The 24,383-nt window shown below is 32.1% G+C and overlaps 1 protein-coding gene and 1 long non-coding RNA gene across 2 annotated transcripts in view; both read left to right on the top strand.

Annotated features, from left to right (window-relative positions):
* The window catches only part of LOC127730389 (vacuolar-sorting protein SNF8-like), a 33,177-nt gene extending 14,232 nt beyond the window's left edge, over positions 1-18,945 (top strand). The window contains exons 7-8 of the mRNA XM_052238769.1: positions 4,090-4,164; positions 18,748-18,945. Coding sequence (XP_052094729.1) covers positions 4,090-4,164; positions 18,748-18,855 — 183 coding nt within the window. The 3' untranslated portion in view covers positions 18,856-18,945. The remainder of the gene's footprint in view (positions 1-4,089; positions 4,165-18,747) is intronic.
* LOC127730390 (uncharacterized) lies at positions 469-2,192 on the top strand. The gene is made up of 2 exons (XR_007995091.1): positions 469-1,770; positions 1,906-2,192. It is a non-coding gene; the product is annotated as an uncharacterized LOC127730390 (long non-coding RNA).
* Positions 18,946-24,383: the final 5,438 nt, after the last annotated feature.

The following is a 24,383-nucleotide window of genomic DNA, read 5'->3' as shown; positions in this document are numbered from 1 at the left end:
GACTGTCTGGTTCTTTTATAATCACAACATATCTTTGTGTTTGATTGACTGGATCTTTTATGAACATATTATGCATTTGTATTTGAACCTGTAAACCTAACCTGTTAAATGAAAAGTTCTGTGTGATATAAAACTTTTAGGGTTATTGACAGTTATCTAATGTTACCCTGAAGCTGTCAAAAAATGTATGTCCCAGTGTGTTCTTTTTTCTGTCTGGGATGAAAGTTCTGTTTGATTAAATACTAATTTTGACATAATTGAGAAGTAAATGCATTAAATAGAACAAAACAGGGTTCATGAATTAAGATATGTCAGTCCTTTTCTTAAAAAATCTTTCAATTTTAGTCGATTGTAAGTTATATTGAGATGTAAATGAGTTATGGTTGTTTATTTTTATACGACCGCAAAAAAATTTTGTGGTCGTATATTGGTATGACGTTGGCGTCGTCGTCGATGTCATTGTTGTCGTCGTCCGAAGACACATTAGTTTTCGCACTCTAACTTTAGTTTAAGTGAATGGATCTCTATGAAATTTTACCAAAAGGTTCAATACCACAAAAGGAAGGTGGGGATTGATTTTGGGGGTTATGGTACCCACAGTGAAGGAATTAGGGGCCAAAAAGGGGCAAAAAATAAGCATTTTTGTAACTTCCAGACATAACTTGTGTGTAAGTGTATGGATCTCTCTGACATTGTACCACAAGGTTCCATATCACAAAGGGAGTGCTGGGATTGATTTTGGGGGTAATTGCCTCCAAATTTTAGGAATTAGGGGCCAAAAAGGGGCAAAAAACAAGCATTTTTCTAGTTTCATGACAATAACTTGTGTGTTAGTGTATGGATCTTTATGAAATTGTACTACAAGGTTCCATATCACAAAGGGAAAGCTGGAATTGAGTTTGGGGGTAATTGCCTAAAAAGTTTAGGAATAAGGGGCCAAAAAGGGGCCAAAAATAAGCATTTTTCTAGTTTCCAGACAATAACTTGTGTTCAAATGTATGGATCTCTCTGAAATTGTACTGCAAGGTACCATACCACAAAGGGAAGGCTGGGATTGAGTTTGGGGGTGATGAATCATAAGGGGGTTCATAAAATTTGGGGGGAGGGGGGTTTTTTTTTCTTCCTTTTTTTTCTTTTTTTCCTTTTTTTTTCTTTTAAAATTTTCCATTTTAAGTTGGTTATTTCTGATTTATATTTAAAAGCAAATAATAATGATATGGTAGGAGATACACACCAAATAGGATGTGTAACTTATTATATAATAAGTATTGTGCAATAGCAAGAAATTTTCAATTGCACAGTATTGCACAATAGCAAGAAATCTTCAATTGCACAGTATTGCACAATAACAAGAAATCTTCAATTGCACAGTATTGCGCAATAGCAAGAAATATCCAATAGCACAATATTGCGCAATAGCAAGAAATTGTCAATTGTACAGTATTGCACAATAGCAAGAAATATTCAATTGCACAGTATTGTGCAAAAGAAGATACTTCGTATAAATTGCTTATTTCTTGACCAATTTCAATGGGGTTTTATTCTTGAATTCTCTGGGTTCTTTAATATGCTGAATCTAACCGTGTATTAAGTTTTTGGATTTTGGGCCCCGTTTTTAAATTGGTCCACATTGAGGTCCAAAGGGTCCAAAATTAAACTTTGTTTGATTTCATCAAAAATTGAATTATTGGGGTTCTTTGATATGCCGAATCTAACCGTGTATTTAGATTCTTAATTTTTGGTTTCGTTTTCAAATTGGTCTACATTAAGGTCCAAAGGGTCCAAAATTAAACTTTGTTTGATTTCATCAAAAATTGAATTATTGGGGTTCTTTGATATGCCGAATCTAACAGTGTATTTAGATTCTTAATTTTTGGTTCCGTTTTCAAATTGGTCTACATTAAGGTCCAAAGGGTCCAAAATTAAACTTAGTTTGATTTTAACAAAAATTGAATTCTTAGGGTTCTTTGATATGCTGAATCTAAACATGTATTTAGATTTTTGATTATGGGCCCAGTTTTCAAGTTGGTCCAAATCGGGGTCCAAAATTAAACTTTGTTTGATTTCAACAAAAATTGAATATATGGGGTTCTTTGATATGCTGAATCTAACCATGTATTTAGATTTTTGATTTTTGGGCCCTGTTATCAACTTTGTCCACATTGAGGTCAAAAGGGTCCAAAATTAAACTTTGTTTGATTTCATCAAAAATTGAATTCTTGGGGTTCTTTGATATGCTGAATCTAACCATGTATTTAGATTTTGGATATTGGACCATAATAGGTGAATGTCCAATTTAAATTTTTTAAGTTCTTAGACCACATTCATTCTGTGTCAGAAACCTATGCTGTGTCAAATATTTGATCACAATCCAAATTCAGAGCTGTATCAAGCTTGAATGTTGTGTCCATACTTGCCCCAACTGTTCAGGGTTCGACCTCTGCGGTTGTATCAAGCTGCGCCCTGTAGAGCATTTTATTGTATGATATGATGAGAAAAGAGTATGTTCTTGTCTTGAATATGGATGTTGGCTGGTGGAAATTTAACATCTATCCATATACATATTTTTGTCACTTTTTTGTTATTTTGCTTCTTAGTTTTACACTCGATTTTTAGGAGTAGGGGTACAATATTAATCCAACTGAAAATGTGTTTCTTGTTACCTGACCAATTCTTTTTTAAATTTTTCAACTTAATTTTTTCATTGCCAGTCATATACATAGAAAATTCTAATATATTGACAACCTTCAAAACCACATTCATGTTTGTCTGTTACAACCCCTGGCATAAAAACAAAACATTCTGGAATTTGTGAACAAGTTTGGCCATACTATCATACTGTATGATGTGTTGTTACAATGGTAAAATTGAAGATACATTTAGAAACATTTACTTCATATTGATTACTTAAATTTTGAATATCAAGTAAGATCCAACTAGCCAATATTCACACATTTATCAGGTTAGAAACTTGAAACATAAGATTTAGTATGTCTGAACTATCTGTAGTAGGTCAAAATTTTATCCATATAAATAATTGCAAAATACGCAAACTCTGTCCCTTGGTTTCTACCAAATTTTCATGCATGATTTAATGATTCACATTTAAAAGAGGCAGAAGATAACAAAAAGACAATCAAATATCATAAGTCGAAGAAAAACATACAATACCATGGTTCAAAATAAAAACAATAACAAGATCAGCAATCTAAATAAAAAACAATACACAGAAAACTTAAGACTGAGTAACACGAATCCAACTAATAGTTATCAAAGGTACCAGGCTTATAATTTAATGCGCCAGACGCGCGTTTCGTCTACACAAGACTCATCAGTGATGCTCAGATCCTGAGAAAGGTCTCAGGTTTTCCAGAATGGTAAGCAGATCCTGTTTCACTTATGGTCTCTATTGTGTTGCTAATATCAAGTTAGATCAGATCCTCATTGTTCTAATTAAAAGGTAAATTACATTTTAGATATTATGTGAAAATTCCTGACTGTTTAGAGTCACTCTTCCATTACATCATTTTCATTATTCAGTGATTGATGTTTTATATCGTTATTATGTCAATTCTTCCAGTTCTTCAGAATCTTTTTCCTAGTTAACTATACAGTTATCTAATGTTTGCATCAATTATAAGCTTATGTCAGTATGTAGTTATTTGTAAAAAAAAAACTTATTTGTTGAGATCCAGCGATTAAGTTATTTCTCAACATAATTTTCAACAAAAGATACATTTTTCAATAATTATTTCAAACAGTCATGTGACAGTATTCTTAATATGAAAATAGAAATATTTTAGCTTGGATATTTTAATATTTTCATTTGGCATTAAAACTATGGATAACTCCTCTGAAGGCAATTGTAATAAACAGTTATAGTATTATGTTTACATAATTTGATTAACTTAATGGTATTTTAAGGCTCTAGTCTACAATACAATTATATTTGTATTGTCTTTCTTCTCTGCTTTACACACTGGTGAATTCTCTGTATACTAGATCCTACATGTTGCATGAACCTGATTAAATACATAATATTACTTTTTACTTTCCTGAGACTAAAAGTAATTTTGTGTTCTGTTACAGTCCAATGGTTTTATTACGAAGACTGAGTTGATGTCCCAACTGAAGTGGGAGGATGAAAGAGCTAGCAGAGCTTTGGTAGGTTTTTACATACTAATGAGTCTTAAATTGATGTATGCTATTTGGATAAAGTTCAGTTGGTGTATGAATCATAATCACCAAAATGTCAAATGCTGTAAGACAAAGTTCATTTCAGAAAAAGTACTTATGATATTGGAGTAAGATATGAATTTAAAGAATTCATGGACTCCATTCTCTTGGTCATGCACAGGTGACTTAAGGCAAAGTATATGTGATTGGCAACAATTCAGATTTAGAGGAATAAAATTGAGAATGGAAATGGGGAATGTGTCAAAGAGACAACAACCCGATTAAAGAGCAGAAAACTGCCCAAGGCCACCAATGGGTCTTCAACACAGCAAAAAAATCCCCCACCTGGAGGCGGGTTTCAGCTGGCCCCGAAACAAAAATATGTATTAGTTCAGTGAAAATGGACGTCACACTAAACTACAAAGCATATAAATGAACTAAAATTAAAAAACATACAAGACTAACAAAAGCCAGAGGCTGCTGACTTGGGACAGGTGCAAGAATGCTGCGGGGTTAAACATGTTTTTTGAGATCTCAGCCCTCCCCTTATACCTCTAGCCAATGTAGAATAAACAATTACACAGCAATAGGCACAGTAAAACTCAGTTAAAAGGAAGTCTGAGTCCGATGTCAGAATAGGTAACAGAAGAAACTAAGCAAAATGACAGATACATAAATTAACAAAGGACTTCTAATAGTTACTGACATGCCAGCTCCAGACCTCAATTAAACTGATTGAAAGATTATGTCTTCATCATATGAAAGTCAAGCACAATCCCTCCCGTTAGGGGTTTAGTATCATACCATCATAAAATATATTACAAGAACATAACCCGTATCATGCCAGCAACTCATTTTAGAATAAATGTGTTCATTTCCAATGCAAAGACCCTATGAGTGAATCAATATTAATTCCAAAATATGCTATCTTTAATGACCTGACAACAGTATCGTAACTATATACCTTCTGAATAAGTCTGTTTAAAGGTTTAGTTAGCTTTTGAGGTGAATGACAACATTTTTGTGCTTTGTATACAATATTACCATAAAAGATTGGATGTGATATACCTGAACATATAAGATGTCTGCATGCTGATTTATATTTATGAAATTTGTATGTGTTATACTGCATCTGAATATAGAAAAAAATATATATTTTATACATAGCATTTACCCTCTAATATTTTCAAAGCATTAAAACAGAATTGTTCACAGCAATAATATGTAATTTTTAATAGCTTAAAAATTCTGTCGACAAATCATCAAGAAATTGTAATTTAAAGGGAAAAAATGCATATTTTCGCTGCTTTTTAAGTACGTTTCATTTATAAATCTATATCTCAAATTTCAATTGATTGTTTCAATCAAAGTATAAATGCTACATATTATCATTTCTTCTATATTAATATGCAGTTCAAGGAAGTCTTAATGCATACAAAAAGTTTCATAAAAATTTGAAACAACACCCAACATGCCCAATCAGGTATACTTTGCTTTAATTTTTTTTTGAAATTTGAGATTTATTTTTTTGATATTTATTCTGTTTGAAAATATGATCAGCATTTGAAATTTGGTATGGTGTTTCACTAACATTGATGTGTTTTGGTTCGAAGCGTTATATGCGGATCAATATAAATGTTACGTGAAGAATTTGCTATCATATAAGATTGATAATTAGAAGCTGTTGCATTATAATTCGAGATCTCATTTCAAGATGATTGTTAATCCTGTCTCTTTATAGTACTACTATCAATTTGATGTAACATAATCCTTTGTTAATTTGTCACTGTTTTTGAGTTAAGGTTCTGTAATTTTGTGATGTATTTAATAGAAAAATCATCAATATTTCAAATGAATATATGTTTTAGCCTCTCAAAGTAATTCTTGTAGATAAGAAAAAGCCTATAACTATGAAAGGGGGATAATGATGGTTTAGGATGATGATTTCTATAAGTTATCATCGGACATGATCTGTCCAGAAGTTATCACTGATTGGGGAAATATAGATAAGTAATGTGATGACATTGAAATAGGAAAATGATAGGATTAAGTAAAATGAGGGTGTCATAAAACTATTTTCAAAGAATTGTAAAAGATGATCTTGAAATTCTTTGGCAAGGGAAACCCCACTTGGCTAGGGAATACAGGGATTTAAATGGTTTCTAGAATGAATTGATGGTATGGAGTATTTTACTGGGATAAAATAACTCCTTTTAATTAGTTCTGAAGTTTATCCATTTCTTAGTTATTTATCAAAATGTCAGAGAAAAGATTATTTGACATTATTTTTAACTAAAAAATTACATTATTTTATGAAATGTGTGGTCTTTGAGTTGTAATAAAACCCTTGCATTGTCATAATTATATAGTATTCCTTATTGCATAAACCCAAGTATGATCAAATTTTAGCCATCTTTAACATTAGATCAAAGGCGTTAACTTCCCTCTTTACATGTATTCTATATCTTAATGTTGCCTGCTGGTCATTTTAATTGATGTTCCCCATTTCCCATATAATTTTCATTTTGAATAAGCATAAATATCAATTTAATGTAAAATACTGATTTTTGTAAATTATGCTGAATGCATGTGACTTCTTGTCCAATATCAATGATTGGTTTTGCACTTATATCAGAATCAAACAGTTTCATTAGTATTCACAGAGAACTTGTAAAAATAATACTCCCAATCAAAGAGTGGGTGCTATACTACATTTGCCTTCAGATTTGCTGGACAGTTACTTCTTGTTTGGCAATCCATTGAATTTATAGTATACCTACTGCATTATGATTTTTTTGGTTACAAATGTCTGTATTAAGGAATGATTTAATATTTAGTCTGGAATATTATAATGATAAGTTGTATTGTGTTAGAGATTTTCACATCTACCAAGTAGTTCCTTCCTGTTTGATGACTATTCTATGAATTTTTATGATCCCAACTGAGCATGGAATTTTTTGTTACATATTTCTTATGTTCTGCTTACCGACAGTGTGAGGGGTATAGCCAGTCAAGGTACTTAAATACTGCCGTAGTAAAGCATTTTGTAATAAGGAATGATTTGCTATTTGGTCTAGAAGATGGGTTTTACAGTGGTGGCAATTTTCATACCTGCCGGACATTTACTTCATGTGTGATGTTAAGTTGATACCAACTGAACATGGTATTTTTGATCATTTTTAGTCAATGTTTGATAGCAAGTGGGGGTATTCTTTGAAGGACATATTTTCATACTAAATTTGTATAAAGGTTTTGTTTGTTTTTTGTAATTTGATCAACAGCTTTATATGTTCATAATATTAAACAGTTTACAGCTGTCAAGGATTTTATTACAATACATTTAATACAGATCTGTTTGTTTTACATTTAATTTTTCATTATTCAATAGTAATGAATATTCAGTATGAATGATTATTCAGTTCCAATGATCAATTGGATGCATTTGATATACTTTTTACTTGAAAGCAGGTTCTACAGTTGTGCTCCAATGACTTTGAATTTTTTTACATTGATCATGTTGAAATGGATGTTTATGAAGAAGTATTTTTAGAAAGTAGTTTACTATGTTTAGTATGTATGATTTGCTTTTGAAATACCATTTCAGTTTCAAACTGATTGTTCAGTCTTGCTTCAGCGACCTTGACTATTAACATTGTTCCAATGATAAGTTTTCTATGAATAATTTGTAAGATAAAGTATATTATTATACCCTTTACTATGGTATAATGCTTATGACTTGTCAATCCATCAGTCCTGATCTTATCATCTCAACTCCTCTATAACCAAATAAAAGAATTTCATGAAACTTTGTAGATAATTAGGACATACTATGCAGATTTGCACAGTGACAGAAAATTTTGATTCATGTTTTTTCTAGGAGTCATACACCTTTGAATTTAGAATTTTGGCCATAATATAATACTGAAACAGTTTGTCAGTGCAACTCCTCTGTCACCACACTTCAGAATTTGATGAAACTTTGTAGATAATAAGGACATACTATAGTAATGTACAGATTGACAGGAAATAATGATTCATTGTTTTTTCTAGGAGTCATGCCCTTTGAACTTAGAATTTTTACCTAAATATACTACTGCAACAATTTGTCATCGCAATTCCTCTGAAATCACATAACAGAATTTTATGAAACTTTGCAGGTAATGACTAGAAGTTTTTATCAGTTGACTTTTGTAGGAATTATGAGTCTAGATCTTTTAACTAAGGAATCTTGTGAGATTTTGTTTGCTCAGTGACAATGTGAAGGCTTGGGGTATGTGAGCGTGTTTACAAATATTCTTTCATTATTGATATTTGGTATGCAGATGTATTAGTATTTATTCGTTTTAAAGTTGAAGTGTCATTTTTCAAACCGCTAAAGTTTGAAATCATCCACTGAACATGCTGAAGAAAATTGTGTATGGCTGATCCCAGGACTTCAAAATCACAGGATTTCTTTTCTCCTTTTGACAGGGAGAACTCGGAAGTGATGAGATATTAATAATAATAATAATAATAATAATTCTTTATTTAAAGAGGGTTACACAGTTAGCTATAAAACTAATCTTCCCTGAGGCCCTCATGAAATACAATGAAATATAACAAACAATTACAAAATATCAAACAAACACACATATATGAAAAAATGAAATAAAAAATTGTTATGAAATATACATATTAATATTAATAAATAACATATTAATGGGAAGTTCTCATTCTATCACAGCTTTGCCAATTTTTCATCACATTTCTTTGTACTGATCTGTTTGCCATGAATCCAATATGTATTATTAGAACTTCTTTTTAGCTTATACCATTTATGGACTATTTGAATGAAAGGACATGTGGGGTATACATTTGTACCTCAATGAATCAGCGGCCCAATGACACAGAAAACAAAAAAGACATCAAAAGGTCAAAATACCATATCAACAATGAAAGAAAATGTATTTTAATAACCAACTTGATAAATAACAAAAGCAGGCAATTGAAATGCATGGGAGGTGTCTCAATATCAATATTTGGGTACAGACATCCGACTAGGGTTTAAAAAAGTGCCCTCCCATTCATATATTGATTCATGCGAAAATCCCTACCCATTCATATATTTCATAGGAAATTTACAACCCATTTATATATATTTCTCAGCTACCATGATGTCATTTTTAGACGTTAACCACATGGGATCATTTATATTATTAGATAAAAATGTCTAAACACAGTTTTTACAGGCTCTTAACAGAAGATGATAATTTTTGACCCATTAATATAGTACCTCCATGAAATTGCACCCCACTGATATATTTTACATTCCAAAAAACTGACCAATACCAGCCGCACATCTGTGTATACATTTAAATAGGATAAGAAGAGACCCCCCTGTGATGAAATGATACATCTGCACTAATAAATAATGGAAAATGAAGGATATAGTGTATCAATTTATAACTCAAAATCATTATTCACACACGAAGAAACCAAAAGCAAAAGAACAACACTTATATTGATGTTTTATATCTTAAAGTCACAGTGATACGGTATCATACCACAAGGGTCATGTTACAGTAAATGGGCTTCATCACAGATTTTGCATACAACTGTTGCTCGTTAAACTAACTAAAATTAAATAGTATAATTTATTTATCTCTTTCATTTTCTGAAATATTACTACATTTTGTAATTGCATTCTTTCAAAATAGGTGACATTTGTATAGAAAGCACATAAAATCAGTGTAAAACATCCTGAAATTAGTCAAAAATCATCAAATTTCCAATCTCAAATCAATAGATTTTTTCTTAAAAAATTATATGTTGTTAATACCTAAATGATGTAAAAAAATAATCATAAGGCCTCTTCAAACCTTTTTTTAGATAAAGGGATGTCCATGATCATTGGCTTATGAGAAATATGCTGTGATATAATATTGTTGATGCATCTGAATATCTTCTGTTCATGATAATATTTAGACCTAGCTTAAGAATACAATAATGCCAATATGATTGTTACCAACAAATGACTTCTTATAGGAGTTCTTCACCTGAAATGGTAATATTTTACCAATTTAAGCATTTTGCAATATTTTGAAAACTATAATAGTGGGACTGAAATTGTAAATAGCAAAAGATATCAGCAATACAAAACTACAAAAATGCCAAAATGACTGAAACCATTAATTGATTGCTTATCATTGTTTTTGTCTCCCCTTGACAGAGTCGAAAAGCGAGACATAGGTATGCTATTTCCAGCGTCGTCTGCGGCAGCGTCAACAATGTATTAGTTTGTGTTTAGGTCTAGTTTTTGGTGAACCACTAGTGGTAGGTCAGTGATATTAGGTATGCAGTTGTATTAGCACTGGCACATCTCATTTCCATGGAGATTATTTGGCTCCGCTCCCTCAGTCATGGTCTATTGACTTTGAAACTTTTGCCAAGTTTACATGTATTAGTTTGTGATTAGGTCAGTTTATGGGGAACCACTAATGGTAGGTCAATGATATTTGGTATGCAGTTGTATAAGCATTGGCATATCTCATTTCCATAGAAATTTTTTGGATCTGCCCCCCCCCCCCCTATTGACTCTGAATTTTTTGCTTAGTTTACATGTATTAGTTTGTGATTAGGTCAGTTCAAAGGGAACCATTAGTGGTAGGACAATGTTAATTTGTATGCAGTTGTATAAGCATTAGCACATCTCATTTCCATGGAAAATAAATGGCCCCACCCCCTCATGGTCTATTGACTTTGAAACTTTTGCTTAGTTTACATCTGTATTAGTTTGTGATTAGATCAGTTTAAGATGAACCGCTCATGTTAAGTCAATGATATTTGGTATGCAAATTTATTGGCATTTGCAAGTCTTGTTTCCATGGAGATTGTATAGCCCCACCCGCTCATCATGGTTCATTGACTTTGAAACTTTTACATAGTTTACAAGTTAATGTTTGTGTTAGGTTTGTTTAAAGGTAATGACTTATGATAAGTCAATGGTATTTGGTATGCAGTTTTATTAGCACTGCACATCTCATTTCCATGGAGATTGTTTAGCCATGTACCTTCAGTCAAGGTTCATTGACTTTGAATATTTGCATAACTTACATGTTAATTAAAGTATTGCTATTTTAATTTCAACATTTGCATTATCAAAATTACAAAAAGGTGAGACATATCTCTGTTTTAACAGTTTGTTTTGGTATTCCTTAAATAATAACTTTTGAACAACTTTAGTGTTTCCATTGATATTTTGCTAACAATTTACCATATACTATCAATGTGAGGCATAAACAGTAGGCAGCAAAAATATCAGCTTCTAAAATCTGATAAAGGAACATTAGTCTGATTTTTTATGCATACTAAGTGACAATACAGGCTCCTTTGGGAGTTTTTTTCAATCTTTCCACATTTCCTCTGTGGTGGAACTTATTTTAAATTGCAAAAATAACAGTAGCAAAGTTATATATTGTTTTTAAGTAGAATAATTATGAAGGGAAATGAAGAACATACAGTCATGTAATTTTGTAAATTAACACAACATGATAAGAATTTTATATCAATATAGTTAATTTTAGATACAGTTGCTTCAAAAAAATGTATAAGGATTTTTAACAGGTTTATAAGGTAAACTCTAAAATTTGTATAATGGAAGGCTATCTGAAAATGTGATTGTATGTAAAATGTATATCTCTGATGCATTCTTACTTTAAGAAATGTAGAAAAGGTGTGTATTTATTAATAGATGATAATTAATCCGGAATATTTCCTTCATTGTTCCCCACTGTCAGTGTTAGCACTAAATACTTATTAACAATATTGATTTATGAAGGATTTTAAAATTGAATTCTGCCCAGATAGTAAATTAAAATGCTTGGGAGTAAATTTATTCAGAGTGTTGACTTGATCATCATTTCCAAAGGGAATTATCATTGTAATTTAGAATTGTATTAGATTACTGTTTTTGTTCCTAATTAACTCTCTGTTGCTAAATCTAGTGTGTAATGGCCATGTATAATGATACAACCTTATCAGCTTATTATAGTCAACTTTTAAAAAGCATGCTATTTACATGATCAGTTGGGATTTCCTATGTAATGAACAATAGGATTAATCTAGTCTTTTGAGTTGCCCACTACATTTTACTTTCCTTCCTGTTTTATACAGTATGTGATTTGAGTAGAGAAATTTGACGATGTCCAACCTACAGATACATGTAATACCCTCCATCTTTACAATTATAATTGAATACAGTGTCATTCATGTGCAAGAATCAGCATTGACTTAATTACCATGTTGTTGATAATCAAAATAGTATATGGTAATGATTGAATATTGTACTTACCAAACTAAAACTTGATAGAGAATTAACTCCTATATTGATGTCTATGAAAATAACCTCTTTTAAAATTAAGGTTGTTAACTGTATGTGCCAATCTTTACTAGACGTCTTTCTTGCTTTTCTATCTGATTATTTTTTGGATTCAGCAGTTTGAATCAATTTAAGCAGTTTCCTTCTCAAATTAACTTATGACTACAAAATTCAAGTGGCAGCTGCTTGTATACTTTATAGTTTTGGTTGTTTTTAGTAAATGACTATACGCAAAGGTCAACACAATGTTTTCACCATTGATTTAAAAGCATCAAACAAACATACTCACACTTGAAAACGTTTTTCAATTCCAATTGAAATAAAAAGACTGTTTTCTTTTATATTTTAAAATTCAAAAAATATGATAGGATTTTGCAATTTTATTTTTATATTTAACTTGCAATATTATGACGTTGTTATGTTATGTTACATTAAAAATGTTCCGTATTTGGCACAAATTGTTTGAACTTTGGGTCCTCAAAGCTCTTCAACTTTGTACTTGATTGGCTTTATAACTATTTTGATCTGAGGGTCACTGATGAGTCTTATGTAGAAGAAACGCGCATCTGGCATATTAAATTATAATCCTGGTACCTTTGATAACTAATTAATTATGCATTTAATTTTCAAATAAATTCCTATTTCTTTGATCTGTTGAACAATTGTAATTTTTATGCCCCCGCCGTAGCTGTGGGGGCATTAAGTTTTACCCTTGTCTGTCTGTACGTATGTATGTCCGTCCGTACGTCCCAAAATTGGTTTCCGTTCTCTAACTTGAGTCTGCCTCAACCAAATGTTATGAAACTTCTACACAATGCTTATTACCACAAAACACAGATCAAGTTTGAATTTTGGTGGGGTCACTTTAACCGTTCTAGAGTTATGCCCCTTTATAAATGGAAAAATTGCAAAATTTTTAGTTTCCGTTCTCTAACTTAAGTTTGCCTCAACCAAATAGTATGAAACTTATACACAATGCTTGTTACCACTAAAAACAGATCAAGTATGAATTTTGGTGGCGTCACTTTAACCGTTCTAGAGTTATGCCCCTTTATAAATGGAAAAATTGCAAAATTTTTAGTTTCGGTTCTCTTACTTAAGTTTGCCTCAACCAAATGTTATGAAACTTATACATAATAATTATTACCACAAAACACAGATCAAGTTTGAATTTTGGTGGCGTCACTTTAACCGTTCTAGAGTTATGCCCCTTTATAAATGGAAAAATTGCAAAATTTTTATTTTCTTCTTAATATCAAGTTATTTTTAAAATTGGAGTTATCTTCCTTTGTCCATGATTATAGTTGAATCAACTACAATCAATGCTTTATACAATGCAATGTTTAATTTTGACTTCCACTGATAAAACACAGATCAAGTTGAATTTGGATAGTGTCACTTTAACCATTATTGAGTTATGCCCCTTCATAAACATAAAAATTGCTGAATTTTTAGTTTCCGTTCTCTAACTTTAGTTTGTCTCAACCAAATGTTATAAAACTTATACACAAAATTCATTACCACAAAACTAAGATCAAGTACAAATTTTTTGTTTCCGTTTTCTAACTTTAGTTTGCCTCAACCAAATGTTATGAAACTTATACACAATGCTTATTACTACATAATACAGATTAAGTACGAAATTTGGTGGTGACACTTTTACCATTCTTGAGTTATGTCCCTTTATAAACATAAAAATTGCTGAAATTTTAGTTTCCGTTCTCTAACTTTAGTTTGTCTCAACCAAATGTTATAAAACTTATACACAACCGTTCTAGAGTTATGCGTGTTTACAAATAGAAAAATTGCTGAATTTTTAGTTTCTGTTCTCTACTTAAGTTAGCCTCAACCAAATGTTATGAGACTTACACACAATGCTTATTACCACAAAACTCAGATCAAGTTCAAATTAGGGTAGCGTCATTTTTACCGTTCTTCAGTTATGTCCCTTTATAACTATATGATATGCAAGCGGGGGCATCATCTGTGTCCACATGTGGATACTATCCACATTTATTTAAAAATAAAGATGAGCTAATTTGATTATTCGACATGGGTTGTTGGTAAAACTTGAATCTAATGACATATTGTGTGGACTCTTGTCTATTATTGAAGACTGTATGTTGGCCTCTTGATGTCTTTTGGTTTATTTTTGTTTTTGGGTTGATGTATAATTGACTTATGAACCCACATCTTATTTTTATTCATATTAAGTTGATACTAATATGTCTATAATGTAAGATAGTGGCAGCTCATTGAATGTATGACTTTGGTGCCAGTACAAAACTATGATGTCCTTCATCACTGAAATTATTTTTTATGTGATTGTAGTAAAAGAAAACATGTTTCACTAAAAAAAAGAGAAGGAAAAGGGATACACTACCTCATAATGATTTACAAAATTACAAGATACCTAAATTAACCTAATCACCTTTCATGCATTTCATAAGTTAATTCTTGGTCAGAGATGCTCAAAGTCAATTATTTGAAAATTTGAAAGCAGTATTAAAGATAATAAACCAAAAATAACTTAAACTTAATGTGAAATTAAGTGTTAGAAATGATGCATGTGCATTGGGAGCATAACTTCGTCAACTGAAAATTTCTTATTTTTCAATATCATAGTTATATCACGTACAAAAACATAAGATGTTTTTTTTTTTTATTGTGATATGGGGAAACTTCTTTTCAAAAGTTACTGTTATCAGAAATTGCAAATTGTTTTCATTTAATCATTAAGCATGATGAAATATACACATTCTTTTGATACAACATATGATTGACTGGAAATATACTTGGAAAGAAATCAATTTCAAAGGTTTTAGCTTTTAGTATTAACATGCTTGAATGTTAAATTTATTTGGTTTAGTAATCAGAGGCTGTATGAAGTTAAGTGTCAACAAAACAAGATATTCATTTTGAAAGACCACAGAGAGTATGTGGAAATCAAGATAAATTATTTAAACTAAAACTAAAAGTGTAAGCAGAATGCAGGAAGCTTTAAGTTAGTAGTATGTTTGCATTTAATTTTAAAACGTTTCATGTTTTAAAAGGTTCACTTAATTTTGTAAAGACATATCTGGTTAATTAGTCATAACTTAAAGTTATGCTGTATCATGAATAAAATTGGACATTTCTTGACTTTATAGATTTGATGAAAGATGCATGTTACCACGCCCAACATCAGTACACAATTTACTTTTATAGAAGTTCACTAAATTCATCAAACACTAGTATGGTATCATCTCAAATTGAAACAAGGGACATGTGTGAATGTATATGAGACATGAAATCTAATGATCATCAAAGAAGGAAGTTTTTTTTAATAAATATTCATTTAATTACTCATATGGGTCATCTGTATGTTAATGAAAACTTTACCCAATTGATTCACCAATTCATGAACAAAACATCTGACAAATAATACAGAAATTATATGAAAAGACCAGCTCATGTACTGGCTTACAACTGTTATTTGGAGAATGCAACTACCTTGACTACTTCAGATTAACATAGATAAAGAAATAAAGTAAAATGACAGTTTTTTCTTGAATCTAGTTTTTTGCTGTTTTTTTTAGTGAGCTTTTCTCATCACTTGGCGTCTGTCGTCCGTCATCCGTAGTCGTCGTCAGCGTCGTCTGTTGTCGACGTCGTTAACTTTTAACATTTTGAACTTCTTCTAGAGAACCACTGAATGGAATGAAACCAAACATGGCATGAATGATCCTTATGAGGTGCTGACCAAGTGTTGTTACTTTGAAGCCGACCCATCATCCAAGATGGCTGCCAGCGGGTGACTTAGTTTAACATAGGACCCTTTGGGAAATACATACAAATGTCTTCTTCTAGAGAACCACTGAATGGAATGAAACCAAATATTGCATGAATGCTCCTTATGAGGTTCTGACCAAGTGTTGTTACTTTGAAGCCGACCCATCATCCAAGATGGCTGCCAGCGGGTGACTTAGTTTAACATAGGACCCTTTGGGAAATACATACAAATGTCTTCTTCTAGAGAACCACTGAATGGAATGAAACCAAATATTGCATGAATGCTCCTTATGAGGTTCTGACCAAGTGTTGTTACTTTGAAGCCGATCCATCATCCAAGATGGCCGCCAGCAGGGGACTTAGTTTAACATAAGACCCTATGGGAAATACATACAAATGTCTTCTTTTAGAGAACCACTGAATTGAATGAAACCAATTATGGCATGAATGCTCCTTATGAGGTGGTGACCAAGTGTTGTTACTTTGAAGCCGACCCATCATCCAAGATGGCCGCCAGCAGGGACTTAGTTTAACATAGGACCCTATGGGAAATATATACAACTGTCTTCTTTTAGAGAACCACTGAATGGAATGAAACCAAAAATGGCATGAATGTTCCTTATGAGGTGCTGACCAAGTGTTGTTACTTTGAAGCCGATCCATCATCCAAGATGGCCCCCAGCTGGGGACTTAGTTTAACATAGGACCCTATGGGAAATACATACAAATGTCTTCTTTTAGAGTACCACTGAATGGAATGAAACCAAATATGGCATGAATGCTCCTTATGAGGTGCTGACCAAGTGTTGCTTCTTTGTTGCTAATTTACTGTTCAAGATGGCCACGAAGATATTTTATTAAATAACAGGACCAATATTAAACCAAATTTGGCCTCAATCATTATTTGGGTATCTGTTATGTTTTTTATACGACTGCAAAAAAATTTGCGGTCGTATATTGGTATGACGTTGGCGTCGTCATCGTCGTAGTCCGAAGACACATTGGTTTTCGCACTCTAACTTTAGTTTAAGTGAATGGATCTTTATGAAATTGTACTACAAGGTTTCATATCACAAAGGGAAAGCTGGGTTTGAGTTTGGGGGTAATTGCCTAAACGTTTAGGAATTTGGGGCCAAAAAACAAGTATTTTTCTAGTTTCCAGACAATAACTTGTGTTCAAGTGTATGGATCTCTCTGAAATTGTACTGCAGGTACCATACCACAAAGGGAAGGCTGGGATTGAGTTTGGGGGTGATGAATCATAAGGGGGTTCAAAAAATTTGGGGGGGGATTTTTTTTTTCTTTAAAATTTTCCATTTTAAATTGGTTATTTCTGATTTATATATAAAAGCAAATAACAATGATATGGTTTGAATAGGTAAATTAAAAAAATTTAAGTTCTTAGACCACATTCATTCTGTGTCAGAAACCTGTGCTGTGTCAAATATTTAATCACAATCCAAATTCAGTGCTGTATCAAGCTTGAATATTGTGTCCATACTTGCCCCAACTGTGCAGGGTTGGACCTCTGTGGTCGAATCAAGCTGCACCCAGCGGAGCATTTTATTATCTATCTTTACATGATATCTAAAACCAAAGTAGAGTCAGGTGAGTGACACAGGCTCTTGAGAGCCTCTAGTTTTATTGAATCTAAGTTTTTTAGTGGGTTAGTTCTGAATACCTTTCTGATCTATATATTTTTCAATTATGCTGCATTAGTTTGTGTATCTCAATAAATTTTGTATCCAATTATGTTACCGGTACGTATAAAAATATAGCAACTATTACTTTGATATTACAGACGGTAAAAACCTTCAACATGTAATGTTTTATGATATTCTAGTTGTTAAGTTAAACTAATTAGACCATGTATCTTGATAAAGATCCTATGGAGAAAGTTCCAGGAAAAATGACCTTGGCTTACAGTAATTTTACCCCCGCTTTAAAAAAGTGGGGGTACGCTGTTTTATCTCTGTCTGTCCGTCCATCTGTCAGTCCATCCATCCGTCAGTCCGTCCGTCCGTCTGTCCATCCCATGAATATTTTTCGTTGCATCTTTCTCAGGAACTACATTACAAGGATTTCTTAAATTTGGTTTCGGGGTTTATATGAGTCAGCTATACCGTGTGATGCGTTTTCAGATTCATCACTCAACAACTTACTGTTTACCTTATTCTTTTAGCGGGGCTGGGGTCTCATTAGTGAGCAGTAAATCACAGATTCACTTATTTTGTTGAGCTTTCGTGTCGCTCAGTCTTTAGTTTTCTATGATGTGTTTTGTATACTGTTATTTGTCTTTTGATCGTTTCTCTTGTTACTATCGACTTATCACACTGAAAGTTGTTTTTTTTATTAATTCACAGATGTTTGATTTAGTAGTAGCAAAGAACTAAAAATTAAAGTTCATCCTTTAAAATTTTAATATCAAACCTTTTCTGTTTCAGAATTTCATGGTGAAAGAAGGGCTTGCTTGGGTGGATGATCAAGGAAAAGAAAGGCAATTTTGGTTTCCAAGTTTCTTTCCATATTTGAAATCTGCAAACAACTCTTAGTTGTAACTACACGATATTAAATTTGTTGTTAGTGTATAGAATTTATGTATTATTACCTGATTATGTTTTGATAAAATATAATTTACATGTTTTACTGTTCAACCCTTAATAGAATTTTGTGTCATTGAAAAGTCTAGCATAAATACAGAAGTTGCAATGGTGAGATGTAGCATCTATAGAGTCATCTTGATCAATGATTTGTGAACTCTAATAGTTAAATGGTTTTTTTTACAAATTGAATCAAAACAATTCTTCACATTATCAAAAATACATTGGGTGAACATTTCACTAGTAAACCATTTTTGATCTGAAAAGCTCTTGAATGACTGAACAATGAATTATTTATATAAAAAGGGGATATGGTATGATTGCCAATGAGACAACTATCCACCATAGTTCAAATGAAGTGGATGTAAGCAATTAAAGGCAGCGGTATGGCCTTCAAAAATGAGAAAAACCCATACTGTATAGTCTGCTATAAAAGGCCCAAACATGAAATCAATTGAGAAAACTAATGGCCTAATTTATACCATAACAATTTACAAAAAACAAATATGACAGACACAAACCAACGACAACCACTGAACTACAGGCTCCTGACTTGGGACAGGCACATAAAGAATGTGGCGGGGTTAAACATGTTTTGTGAGCGCTCAACCCTCCACCTAACCTAGGACAGCGATGTAAAAGCACAACATAAGAACAAACTATAAAAATCAATTGAAAAAACTTAACTCATCAGACTAGTACAAAGCAGAAAAACATCATACAAAACACAGACTAGACGTGGAAGGGTATATTATCCATCCCTCAACAACAAAAAAGACACTAAGTACAGATCTGAGAGTACTCGCAGTTACTGACAGCTAGTTCAAACCAATAACAACTTATTAAAAAAAATATGTATCTAAGGCTAAAATATCAATCAGTACACATCCAACATCCAATAGATTTAGGATAAAAATGTCATAAACAGTCGGAGAAAAACATGACCTTGTGCAATGCCAAAATATAGGTATCGACATATTGTAGTACCGTGAAAGTATATATGTCAGTGTATAACAATAATATTTAGTATGGTTTAATTTACTGATAACAAAATCAATCTTTATATCAATAAAAACAACATTCAAAAATTTAATTACAGTGTTGAATTGGTAACCCTTTAAACCAAGATTATTTTAAGGGTTAATAAGTTTACCCGGATCATATATAAATTTCTGGGCTTGGTTAACAACGTCATCGTAAAATTTAGGATGTCCTATTCCCTTTGAAATAAATTTTCTACAGGTACAGCCAAACTTGCAAACCAAATCTTTGTATCTATGGAAGAATTTAGTAAAGGTTTTAAGTAATTTGTGATAACGAAATCCCTGGTTTAATAATTTACTAGTAATACATAGATTACGCTCATTGAAATCCAAAATGTCACTACAGACACAGGCATAGCAAACGAGTTGGGATATATAAACAACAATAGACGGTACCAAAGGAACATCACCGTCCAAAAAAGGAAAATTAACAATAGGGAAAGAAAAATCGTCCCTTTTGTCGTAAATTTCTGTGTAGAGTTTTTGATGTAACACTGAGATATCTAAATCTAGGAAAGGAAGTTATTCCTGTTAATATTTGATTTATTTAAAGTATGTTCTTTTGGGTAAGTTTCAGCATTATATTTAGAGAATTCTTGATTATTTAACGAAAAAAGACCTTCAACATAATGGTAAGTGTTGTTGAATTTATCAACTAAATGGAATTTAGACGGTTCTTTACAGAGTTTGGCCATAAACTGCGATTCATAACAGTTTAGGAACAAGTCTGCTATTAAAGGGGCTTAATTGGTGCCAATAGGAATGCCTAGAACCTGTCGATAAACTTTATTGCCGAAACGTACAAAAATGTTGTCCAGGAGAGAAAAAAAATACGGCTTTAATCATCTCATCACACCTCCAGTAAGTATATCTATCATATTTACCTTTCTCATTTGAGAAAAAGGCTTTATATGAGTTGCAGCAGATAAATTTTCAATCAGATTTATCAAACGACCATGTAATTAAATAGGAAAACTTTGATAAGATTGTATGGAAGTGGTGTATAAAGAGTGGAACAGTATAAACTGTCAACCGAATCAAAAGGACCATCAAAAGCACGTAATCTATCTTAATCAAAAATGATTAATTCAACTATTTTCATATGTTTTATTACAAAAATACTGATAAGTTCTTTGATAGTAGTTAAGGAACTCGTTCAAAGCACTGAAAGATAAGTAACATAACATTTACTAGAGGCCGAGATGAAACGATATTTTACTTTGTTTTTGTGTGGTTTAGGTAACCGATACATAGTGGGGAACTTCAAATGTTCAGAGGAGGCATTAAGCTGAGCTGTGGTAGTGACATGATTATTTACACATGACTATGTACAGCGTACGGCCTTGAATGTAGTTGAATGTATAATTTCGTTCTTAAGGACTTCCGTGCAGTATTTATGTCATACCATCATCACATTGTTGGCTGCTTTGTCTGCCGGTACGAACACAAAACTCTTTGCGAGTACTTAAATTTTATTTTTAATCCTAGAAATGAGCTCATACTTACTCTTATTTATTTCTAAATTATTTTCGAAATTTGATATGCGAATATCAACAATATTCAGACATTTATGTATTGTCATGCAATACTCTCAGAATGCTTGACTTTTTGTCCGATTTCTCCCATTTTCACCCTTTTTTACAATAAAATTAAAGAGCATCTATAATGACCTGACGACACTCTTCCCAATTTATTTTGGTCCTTTTTATACGACTGCAAAAAAAATTTTGTGGTCGTATATTGGTATGACGTTGGCGTCGTCGTCGTCGTCGTTGTCGTCCGGCGTCGTCGTCGTCGTCCAGCGTCGTCGTCCGAATACGCATTAGTTTTCGCACTCTAACTTTAGTTTAAGTGAATGGATCTCTGTGAAATTTTACCATAAGGTTCAATACCACAAAAGGAAGGTGGGGATTGATTTTGGGGGTTATGGTACCAACAGTTAAGGAATTAGGGGCCAAAAAGGGGCCAAAAATAAGCATTTTCTAGTTTCCAGACAATAACTGTGGAACAGTGTATGGATCTCTCTGAAATTATACTACAAGTTTCCATACCACAAAGGGATGGTTAGGATTTGCTTTGGGGGGTTATGGCTCAAACCGTTTAAGAATTAGGGGCAAAAAAGGGGGAAAAACAAGGTTGTCCTGGTTAATGGACAAATACTTTAGTACAAAACATAATTTAAAGCAGTGTAAGGGAGATAAATCAAATACATCATTGAAATTATCTCCCTTACACTGCTTTTATATTATGTATAAAGTAATGGTTAATGAACAATTAAGATAATTTAAAACAGTGTAAGGGAGGTAATCCAAATACAACGTTTTGGTTACTTCCCTTACACTGCTTTTAAATTATGTTTAAAGAAATGCATATTTATAAAGGAAGACCAGTAAAAATATCTGCAAATGTTGCATCTTTTTTTTTTACCAAAAAATCCATATGAAAGATTTGACACTATATTTTAAATTCTATTATAAAATAGATTAAGTTATCACTATGGTAAATTTAAATGGGTAATTATGGCTGCAAATTCCATTGGAAATTTGAATTGAGATTATGACCATATCTTGAGGGAAAGAATTTTTTGGGGGAAAGGGGGGGGGGGGGGGGGGGGGGTAAAAAGAAATTGTGGGGGGTCAATTTTTTCTCATTTCAGATTTCAGAAATTAAAAAGAATTATTCTTCAAATATTATTTTTTTTTCAAATTTCAAATATTGAAAAATTTCAAGAAGTAATCTTAAATTGCACAGTATGGCGCATTAGATTTGTAAAATCTTTGACCACATTTATTTATTTGTTATGCCGAATCTAACCGTGTATTTAGATTTTTAATTATGGGTCCAGTTTTCAAATTGGTCTACATTAAGGTCCAAAGGGTCCAAAATTAAACTTTGTTTGATTTTAACAAAAATTGAATATATGGGGTTCTTTGATATGCTGAATCTAAACATGTATTTAGATTTTTGATTTTTGGCCCAGTTTTCAAGTTTGTCCAAATTGGGGTCCAAAATTAAAATTTGTTTGATTTCAACAAAAATTGAATATATGAGGTTCTTTGATATGCTGAATCTAACCATGTATTTAGAATTTTTTATTTGTGGGTCCTGCTATCAAATTGGTTCATATTGAGGTCAAAAGGGTCCAAAATTAAACTTTGTTTGATTTCATCAAAAATTGAATTATTGGGGTTCTTTGATATGCCAAATCTAACCGTGTATTTAGATTTTTAATTTTGGGTCCCTTTTTTTAAATTGGTCTACATTAAGGTCCAAAGGGTCCAAAATTAAACTTAGTTTGAAATTTGAAAAAAATTGAATTTTTGGGGTTCTTTGATATGCTGAATCTAAACATGTGTTCAGATTTTTGATTATGGGCTCAGTTTTCAAGTTGGTCCAAGTTGGGGTCCAAAATTAAACTTTGTTTGATTTCAACAAAAATTGAATATATGGGGTTCTTTGATATTCTGAATCTAAACATGTATTTAGATTTTAGATTTTTGGCCCAGTTTTAAAGTTGGTCCAAATTGGGGTCCAAAATTAAACTTTGTTTGATTTCAACAAAAATTGAATATATGGGGTTCTTTGATATGCTGAATCTTACCCTGTATTTAGATTTTTTATTTGTGGGCCCGCTATCAAATTGGTTCATATTGAGGTCAAAAGGGTCCAAAATTAAACTTTGTTTGATTTCATCAAAAATTGAATTATTGGGGTTCTTTGATATGCCAAATCTAACTGTGTTTTTAGATTTTTAATTTTGGGTCCCGCTTTTTAAATTGGTCTACATAAAGGTCCAAAGGGTCCAAAATTAAACTTAGTTTGATTTTAACAAAAATTGAATTCTTGGGGTACTTTGATATGCTGAATCTAAACATGTGTTTAAATTTTTGATTATGGGACCAGTTTTCAAGTTTGTCCAAGTTGGGGTCCAAAATTCAACTTTGTTTGATTTCAACAAAAATTGAATATATGGGGTTCTTTGATATGCTGAATCTAACCATGTATTTTGATTTTGGACATTGGACCATAATAGGTAAATTAAGATAATTGAAGTTCTTAGACCACATTCTTTCTGTGTCAGAAACCTATGCTGTGTCAAATATTTAATCACAATCCAAATTCAGAGCTGTATCAAGCTTGAATGTTGTGTCCATACTTGCCCCAACTGTTCAGGGTTCGACCTCTGCGGTCGTATCAAGCTGCGCCCAGCGAAGCATTTTATTTCATTTTTTCAGAAAGTTTATAACTTAACTAAATTCAGGTCCCCTGTAATTACATGACCATAGGGATCATACCTAAACTTTGATGTTTCACAGTTTCATGTTGAAGCAGTATTATATTCTATAATGACGTATAATTAAAAATTAAACTTCTGGTTTTTGTCGAGCCTAGCTCGACATAGGGATAGTGATCCGGCGGCGGCGGCGTTAGCTAACT

The sequence above is a fragment of the Mytilus californianus genome, unplaced genomic scaffold (assembly GCF_021869535.1).
Source record: "Mytilus californianus isolate M0D057914Y unplaced genomic scaffold, xbMytCali1.0.p SCAF_2, whole genome shotgun sequence".
NCBI classification, from domain to species: Eukaryota; Metazoa; Mollusca; class Bivalvia; order Mytilida; family Mytilidae; genus Mytilus; species Mytilus californianus.
This window is presented reverse-complemented; position numbering and strand designations above follow the sequence as displayed.